Source organism: Phalaenopsis equestris, unplaced genomic scaffold (genome assembly GCF_001263595.1).
Source record: "Phalaenopsis equestris unplaced genomic scaffold, ASM126359v1 Scaffold000287, whole genome shotgun sequence".
In the NCBI taxonomy this organism is placed as follows: Eukaryota; Viridiplantae; Streptophyta; class Magnoliopsida; order Asparagales; family Orchidaceae; genus Phalaenopsis; species Phalaenopsis equestris.
In genome coordinates, this window is record NW_018164729.1 from 2011563 (window position 1) to 2021109 (window position 9547).

The 9547-nt window shown below is 34.7% G+C and overlaps 1 protein-coding gene across 1 annotated transcript in view; it reads left to right on the forward strand.

Moving 5' to 3' along the window:
* LOC110025030 (ubiquitin carboxyl-terminal hydrolase 19-like) overlaps positions 1-9305 on the forward strand; it is a 15120-nt gene extending 5815 nt beyond the window's left edge. Inside the window, exons 2-11 of the mRNA XM_020725266.1 lie at positions 1561-2758; positions 2851-2939; positions 3299-3384; positions 3469-3631; positions 6302-6422; positions 6497-6654; positions 6852-6936; positions 7292-7504; positions 8461-8522; positions 8606-9305. Coding sequence (XP_020580925.1) covers positions 1561-2758; positions 2851-2939; positions 3299-3384; positions 3469-3631; positions 6302-6422; positions 6497-6654; positions 6852-6936; positions 7292-7504; positions 8461-8522; positions 8606-9149 — 2719 coding nt within the window. The 3' untranslated portion in view covers positions 9150-9305. The remainder of the gene's footprint in view (positions 1-1560; positions 2759-2850; positions 2940-3298; positions 3385-3468; positions 3632-6301; positions 6423-6496; positions 6655-6851; positions 6937-7291; positions 7505-8460; positions 8523-8605) is intronic.
* The last annotated feature ends 242 nt before the right edge of the window (positions 9306-9547 follow it).

Below are 9547 nucleotides of genomic sequence, written 5' to 3' on the forward strand. Positions count from 1 at the left end.
TGGGGGGGGGGGGGGGTGAGTGTTGGAATTTTAGGAAGTTTTTGTTTTAGTACATTCAATTATTAGGATTTTTCTATTTCTAGAATTTAATATTATTGGTGTATTAACCAGACAAAATATCAAGTTATGGCTAATGGAGTATGTAGGATGTTATGGCTGAAGATAATTCTTGAAGAACTATGGATCCCGATAAACATGCCGATGAAGTTGTACAACGACAATAAAACTGTCATAAGCACTGCAAAAAATCACGCGTAACATGATCACACAAAAGCTGTGGAGATTGATAGACACTTCATGAAAGAGAAGATTGATTGTGGAGCTATTTGCATGCAGATGTCTTCACCAAAGGAATTTTCAGGCCTAGTTTTGAGTTCGTTGTATGCATGTTGGGCATGATAGCTATCTATGCTCCAATTTGAAAGGGGGGGGTGGGGGGGGGGGGGGGTGAGTGTTGGAATTTTAGGAAGTTTTTGTTTTAGTACATTCAATTATTAGGATTTTTCTATTTCTAGAATTTAATATTATTGGTGTATCATATAATTAATGTTTTCTTCTTTTATCATGGAGAGTTATGTCTGATTTTTTTATGTTCTTAATGCAAGAACCATCCTTTTTTTTTTTTTATAACCATTTTCTATGAAATTGAAGATAAATAATTATTTTTCTCTTCCAAAAAAATTATAGATATTAATGATTTTTTTAACTCCTAATTTTAAGATACTTACAATATTGTGGGCCTAATTGAAAGCCTTTGTCCTAACTATCTAGATATGACTCCATGAATCTTTTTTTTTTTTTGCCGGCTTATTATTTGAGGAGTCCAACATATTCTTCACTATTCATTTGATACTTCTATCCATAAGGTTAAAATTTTCTTTCGAATCTTTAGACTATCATTTATCCATTTATCTAATTGGTATATTTTCCAACTTTCTTGTATACGTTCAATCTACTGAATTTTATTTTTCAATTATCTTAGATTCAATAATTTCAACCATTTGTCTAATATTATCATTTTTTTATATATCCTTGCTATTTTTACCACACATCTAACATAAATTTCTCATATCTGCCTTGCTTAACATAGATATCAATGATTTTTTTTGGATGCATCAACATTTTCTGCCTAATTGCAGTTTTATAAATTTATCTTTAAGTTTCGACGGCACCCTCTTATCCCATAAAACTCTTGTATTTTTTTTTTTCATTTTAATCATCCAACCTTAACTTTTGCCCAAGTGGGTGACACCTTTTGCCCCCAAACCCTTCTTTTCCTCTTTGAAAGGAAAAGAAATAGTACAAGGAGCTAGAATATAGAGTGACATTGTATTCTATCATACTGCCCTTGTGTAACCTTATTTATCCATAGGCCAATTGTGGTTGAGTGAATCAAGCCATAACCATAGGCCATGAGTCCAGCACCCTGGAAAGCCTTGCATATTCTTTATTAGTTATCTGCTTGAAGTGCAAAAGAATGGGTGCTTCTTTATTGATGAGAATTTCTAAATTAATCTGTACTACCCAGGTACTCAGTGTTTATTTTCTGAATCATTGCAGCTCTGGGACCTGCCAAATCACTCACTGGAGACAAGGACACAAGTATGAGTGCCATCCTCCACCCATTGCTGACCACTTGAAAGGTCAACCTGTTGTCTCCAATTTGAAGGGAATGCAAAATGAGAGACCTGAAATTAGTGAAAATGGTTTGGGGATTGAAAAGGGTCATGATTCCAATGATGGTGTTTCTAACGCTCAAAGTGTTTCGATTAGTGTTTCGGCTCAATCTGAACCATCTGCCTTAGTTTTCAGCAGGCCAGACATTGAAGTAAAGCCAAATGATACTAAAATTTTGGAAACATATTCCACCATAGCGGTGTCTTCCGAATCTAATATATCATCAAAAATGAACTGTGAGAATGGAGAGGATGGAGAGAAGCATTCTATGAGTACCTCTAAAATTGATATCAATGCCGACCATCTGAATCTTTCGTCATTTTCACATGCTTCAACTACTGCAGGCACTTTGAGTCATGCATCTTTTTCGAGTGACTTACAGCCACATTTGATGCATGTAAATGATGAAACTGAGTTCAAATTGAGGGCTCCTTCAAACATGAATTCTGCTAACCCCGCTAACTCAGCGGATGCCAGGATAAGCGGAAAAATCGAAGAATTTAGACCTATGTGCTCAGGTTCCATCGACCAAGAAAAATCCAAAACGTTCAAATTTTCTGAAAATTGTCATCAAGGGCAGGGAGAAACGCTTGATTTGACTGCAGCTGAAACTATCACTTGTGCTGATTCCACTGAATCACAAAGTCGTCATAACATTGTTCACCTTCAACTGGATTCTGGGATTCATTTTGAATTGGATCTCAAACTTTCTAGCTCAAAATCTTGTTCTGCACCACCTGATCAAGGCAGATCTGACTCTAGAGAACCTGTGAGTTTAGTCACTGGAAACTCAGGTGAAGCTGCTAAGGAGAGTTCTAACGAGCAATTAAAATCTTCATCTCCTATTCATAATAAGGATCATCTTACTTCCGTATATCATAGTAAAACCTTTCTAGGAAACGGATCTCCAAAGGTTGAAAACATTGCTCCTGTTAGCGATCAATTACTAAAGATTGATGGCTCTTTACCAAATGGTAAGGTTTCTTCGAGGAAATCTGTTCAACTCAGTACACCGTCATCATCACCTTCAAGGCGCACTCAATCTGGACTTTCTAACCATGAACATGGAAAGTACAACAAGGTGCTCATACACTGGCTATGTGATTTATTCAAATATTGTTTCCTTGATTATATTAACACTTTGATTGCTAATATTTTACTATCTTGCACCAGATGCTTTTCCCTTATGATAACTTCATCAGGCTTTACAACTCTGACAAGGTGGAGATGCGCCCTTGTGGTCTTGTGAACTGTGGAAATAGGTAATTGTTTCTTTAACTTACAATATTTTTAACATGTTACTTATTGAGGATGGGAGCGTGGATGTTTTTACAATACAACAATTGCACCTTTTGTACATTGTAACACATTAATTCTGTTCTTCTGTCATTCATTTTCAATCAACTGCTTTTTTAAGTTGATATATTTTCCTACTGTTGTCTTTTTGTGCTGGGTTTGAGTAGTTCGTGTTAACTTGTGTGGTTTCTTCCAACCTCCTGCAGTTATGGAATCTAATGTAATTATCATGCTCCACCAAAAATTCCCGTAATGTTTACAACATACTGAAAGCAGTCTGAACCGTCATTATTGTCGGTGTTGATGTGCTGTTGATTTATTGCAGTTGTTACGCAAATGCAGTTCTTCAGTGCCTTGCATTTACCCGTCCACTGGCGGCATTCATTCTTGAAGGATTCCATGCTAAAGCTTGTGAGTTTATGCCATTTTTCTATAGCGCTGTGCTTTAATTTTTATTTTTAAACTTATTCTAACCATCATCTACTTTATACTTAGGTCTGAAGATTGGTTGGTGCTTCACATGCGAGTTTGAAAGTCTTCTAATCAAGATAAAGCAAGGGAAATCTTCGGTGTCTCCAAATGGAATAATATCTCATATACATGACATTGGGAGCAATTTTGGTTACGGGAGTGAAGAAGATGCACACGAATTTTTAAGGTGAAATTTACAATTTAGAAGTATGCATTCTACCACTACTAAAAAATATCTTAGAAGTATGCATTCTACCATTACTAAAAATTATCTTCTATTTGCATCATCACACACACACATTCCCCAATTTGCTTGGTTCCAGTTTCTGAATCATGACAAACACACGCACACACACATTTTCCCCCAAATTGCTTAGTTCCAGTTTTTGAATTTACATATTCCAGTTAGTCATTTATGGCTTGGTTGGATGATTGACAGTGCTGAGAAGTATGCATATTCCATTTAGTCATATTCCAGTTTTTTATTTGAATTTTAAAGTTGCTTCTAATAATGCTTTATTTGTATATAACTTCTTAATTTAAATCTCTCTTTAAGGCAGATCTTGTTTTTATTTTGAAATTTGACATTACCTCTAATAATACTTAATTGACTTAAGTTCTTGTTAATTTAAGCCTTTGCTATAAAGGTTGAAGTGTTATTTATTTTGAAAGTGCATCATTTGCAGACTCCTTTTTGTTTTGAGCATTAACTTCCCCCTTCTGAAGTTTCAAACTATTTCTTGCTTCATGAGTAGGCACCAATTAGAGAGAGAGAGAGGAAGTCTTTTTGGCCAAAATAATTAAGCTTAGGAATGCCATTATAAAAGAAGGGTGCTGCCAATTTGTCTAGAAGGGAGAAAATGTTGAATTTCTCGGTATTCTCTTGTTAAGCTCAACCATTCTTAAATATTTCACTAAATAATATAAAGTTTTGACGAAATCTTGATGAAGATAATTATATTATTCTTAGATCATAATTCACCCCTTTAGAAACTCTTAAAACCTACCATTGCTTTGTGAATCTCATAAAATTGTTATAATTATTGGACATTTTATTCTTCATATATGATTTTTTGAAACTTATATGCTTGCTGAATTGAGTATATTCTTACCACTTATTCCTAAAACAAACTTTGATCTGATTGTGATCAGGTGTAACAAGCAGCTCTGTGACTCATAGGACCCATGTGAGCAATGGAGATGTTTGGGACAATAGATTTGACCATCAATTGAGCTTAAATAGATTGTAGAGATGGATATAGAATAGAGAGAAATTTGACTATGAAAAACTCCATTTTATTGATTTTGCCAAGTGGTCATATCAGTTGTAAATGGGAACTATTAAAGTGGTTCATCCCATTTACCTTTCTAAATTCTGTAGTGCTTCTGAATGGATTGGTTAACCTATTTAAAAAAAATGCATTAGAGTAGAGGGTGTATAATTTGGAGTTATTATTGTATTGAAAGTTTAAAGTAGGTGGAACAAGAAAAAGTCCCACATCCTATTGACAAATGAAAGTCAACTGAAATATGATTATAGAAATATTAACAGGTTAAATCATATTGAGCATCCTTATAAGAAAAACAAAGGAGTTTTCCATTTGGTTTTCTTGCAGCTTCAATTATCTGGATGGCGAAGAGTCTAGATGATTAAGTTTCTCATGCAAGACCATAAGAAAATCTGAAATCTCATGGGGTTTTTTTTTTTTTTTTAATTTAAAGACAAATATAATAACTGGATAATTATATGAGTACATTGAAGGCAGTTTAACAAGAAATTCCAAAGCAAATAAAATAAAATAAAATAATAACTAAACAAAAGAAAGGCACAAAAATTTAATTTGGTACAGTTGAGTTTGATATTTGTACCCCAATAATTGAGTATGGTTTCATTTTTTAGAAAATAGTAAATAAAGCAATTGATGAACACCACCAAGAGAAAAGAGGAGAATTTGAGAATGATTTAATCGATGTACATCAAAGTGAAAGCATTGTGCAAAGTGAGCCCAACAGAGAGAGGCTTATCGAGTGCATCGAGAGCAGTAACAAGTGCATGGCCTTGGTCATGTGAACACATTGATGAGGATGTCAGTGAGCATTTGAACAATTGTGTGCGTGCAAATGAGCGAGCGAACAAGGGCTAGTACACTACCAAATGTGGATTGGTGTGCAAGTGGGAGATAATGATCAAGCTAATAGGGTTGGGGTCAGCGTTGTTATGCTGGTGAAAAGAGTTGGAATGACAAAAAAAAGGGGAGAGAGGGAGCAGACAACTTGGACAAGAGTAAATCTTGTTTTGATATCATTTTAGAGAGAATGGTGTTTTTTTTTTCCTTTTGACAGAATACAAGTTCTTAGGCAAATAAGGACATAAAAAGAAGATAGTAAGGAGGAAAATACTCTTAATTATGATCATATATTACAACAAAGTAAATTTATCAACCCATCACTCCTAATTGCAGTCCCCTTTTTCTCTCCTCCACCCTCTTTCCCCGTCCCTCTCCCCAACAAAAAATTCTTTCCTTGGACCTCAATAAAGACTTTCAAAAGAGTTAGATATTGAACTTTTCACCAACCTCTCTCTTCTTATGTTAGAAAACTCTTACCATATGTCAAAAGTTGGATTTTAAACATCAGACCTCTTGCTACCATTATAGCTGATCGCTTTCTGGCAATCGTTTATTTAATCTGGTCAACCCGTCTTCGCTTTTGGAAATTTTGAATCATCTACTTTTTCCATATATGATTGTAAATACCATGCCACTCCGTTGATTAATCTATTTCTTTCTGCATGTAAACTATTTCATTTGTGCTTTGTGAAGGCATTCATTAATGCATTTCTACAATCATTTTGCAGATATTCGATTGATGCATTGCAGTCTGCATGTCTGAAAGAAGCTGGGACAAATATTGTTGGCGAGTTAGCAGAAGAAACCACTCTCATAAAATTAATATTTGGCGGATATCTCCGTTCTAAGGTCCTTTTTTTGGAATGCAAGTAGTTACTATATTGTTACTCCGAGAGAAAAATTGATTATCATTGTTCATGCAGATAAAATGCTTGAGGTGTCAGGGAAAGTCAGAGCGGCGCGAACGGATGATGGATCTTACTATTGATATTCATGGTGATATTATGACCCTCGAAGAAGCTCTTACACATTTTACAGCTAGTGAAGTTCTAGACGGAGATAACAAGTACAAATGCGGCAGGTTTGCCCAATTTTTTTTGCTTTTTGTTCTGAATATCTATTTTATACATCAGATTCATTTTTTTTTAGTTATCCTATAGCTTCTTGGTTTTGAAGCTTGAATTTTGATGAATTGAGTTATGTAATTTAACCACTTCGGAAGTTTCAATTTCATTGAGTAGCAATCTTTTCTTAACCCTCATTTTTATTCTTTATCAGATGCCAATCTTTTGAACGAGCAAAAAAGCAATTGACAATTCTGGAGGCCCCTAATGTGCTCACAATTGCTTTAAAGAGATATCAGGTAACTGGAGGTTATAGACGCACTCAGAAGTCCTAAATTTTTGTTCCCTTTGAGTAATATGATATTTATTAGGTTATCAGATTGCTATGAGGAATTTACATACAAACCACTCAATTCCTATGTATTCACATATCTAACATATAAATTTTACCTTTTACATTTATACGACTCAAATCTTTCATATCTCATGTTTTAAAACGTGAAATACACCTTTTCATTCATGGTTAAGATGGTATGTATGTAAAAATTGAAGTTTAGGTCTTAGATATTAAAATACATTGGAATTGAATGGTATGAATGTAAATCCTTCTATTGTTATTTGCCTTGACAGTCTTGCCTTTGTTGTGATCTTCAGTCTGGCAAATATGGCAAGTTGGATAGAATGGTTTGGTTTTCTGAGTACCTGAACTTGGCTCCGTATATGAGGGGTTCCGATGATAACTCGCCAGTTTATAGGCTCTATGCTGTTGTGGTTCATAGCGGTCAAGCGAATGCAACTTTCTCAGGTCATTATGTGTGCTATGTGAAGGACACACGAGGAATGTGGTTCAAAGCTGATGATAGTGTGGTATGTCTTTTATGTTTCAGGCATCTCTTTTATTACTTTCATATCATGAACATGTTTGTTATGTTAACTGTGCAGAAGAGAAAAATATTAAAATGTTCTCCTGACTCTTTACATGTGTTTATGAAAGTGTCAATTTAGTCATTAAACTATTATGATGGGGTCTAAAATATTGGCACATTTATAGACATTGGGATTAAATTGACCCCATTAAATAATCAGGGGACAATTTTGATACTTGCATACAATTTTCTCCCTATTAGAGAATGCTAAAGATGTTTGGAATATCTTTTTTTTTTCTCTGCTCCTTGAAACATCTGAATTGAAAGGAATTATTGAAGCTTTCTTAACCCTAGCAAGGATGATAAAAAAAATATAGCTTAATATTTAATCTCAAGTTTATTTTCGGATAGAATCTAATATATCTGTCAAGTCTCAACCAAAGCTTGGAGAAGGGTTTTAAATTTACCATGAAGCCTATAAGCTTTTTTTGGAATTGTTGTTTGATTTTCATTTTAAAATTTTTTTTTTCATATTTATGTTAAGTTTTTTTGTAAAGTTTGGTTTCTTTTAATAAGAAGTGGTTTTCTCTAGCTTTTGGAAAAGAAGCACTTCATTAGAAGAATTGGTTCTTTTTCCCGGCAGAAACGTAGATCATGATGCTTTTTGTGCTTTAGCAACTGCTTCAAAAATGCTGCCATACTTAGCTTCACTTTGAACTTAATACCTATGTAAGAATAGAGTGGTATATTTGTAAATCTTCCTAGATAGTAATACTGCTCTACTCCAGTTAATGTCTTAACTTGTTATGGTTTAGCACTGAAGTCTAGGATGACTTACTGATAAAACATCAAATCAGCAATTAGGGATGAATATGTTTAAACCATGGTTTATATTTAACAATTCGGCAACTAACAATTTTACATTTTACATTTTTACAATTTATATGTTATTTGCAGGTAAAACAAGTGGACCTTAAGAAAGTTTTGTCCCAACCTGCATACATGCTTTTCTATGCCCGGTAAACACAGATTCTCATTTCTGCTCTCAAAAACTAATCCTTTATTACACCATCTCAATCCATCAAAACTTCTCCTCCATTAGGTGCTCTCCTCGCGCCCCAAGCTTACTAAGAAAAGAAATGGCGAAGAAGAATAAGCCGAAGGAGCCAGAAAACAAAATCAAACATAATAATACCGGTCGCCGGACCGACGATCTCTTGGACGAAGGATTTCGACGCCCTCATAGGGTTGATTCCTTGAGCGACATATCTTCTCTTTTTAGCCACTCCGATGAGGGTTCTAACTGGAGCACGGAAAGCACCAAGGACTCCGCAGCCTCGGACGACTGCACCGACTCTACATTGAGTGAGTCAGGCCACACGAACAGCCCAAGGCGGGTTTCGGTTTCGTCTGATGTGAGTTCGTTGGATTTGAAGGTGGATGGGGAGGGCAAAAATGGTGGGGAATGTGGTGGTTATCTGGGGAGGGAGGGACTGCAGTTTTTGTACAACATTAAACACTATAGAAATCTAACAGAACAGGTTAGCAGTAGGGGGAACAGCGAATTGGTTAGTTCCAGTGAGGCGAAGTCCAATGTATTATTTAGAAGAACCGTTGGGGATAGGACTGCCCAAGCATTTTATTAGTCTGTTTTGGGCATGGTAATAAGAGTAGTCTTCCTAATTTTTATATAGGTAGTTTTTATGTAAAGATGGAATTAAGCTTACTAATTTGATTAGGCTTTTGATTCTGATTTTTTAGAGTTTTGATGCTCTATTTGGGATAATTATTATTATTGCGGAAAATTAGTGGTTAAATGCTTATGATTAACTATGGTTTATGCAATTTGTTGGGGTGTTGTAGCTTTTTTTTAAGTTAATTTGGTAATAGATTAGGGAAAATTACATGCGTACCCAATTCTTATGGATTTAGGCATCTCACACCTAAAGTTTTTATTTTTTATTTTTTAAACACAATGCAACACTTTATGTATGGATAAAAATATTGATTTGATTATTAAAAGGTGATAATGAGTGCTATTATT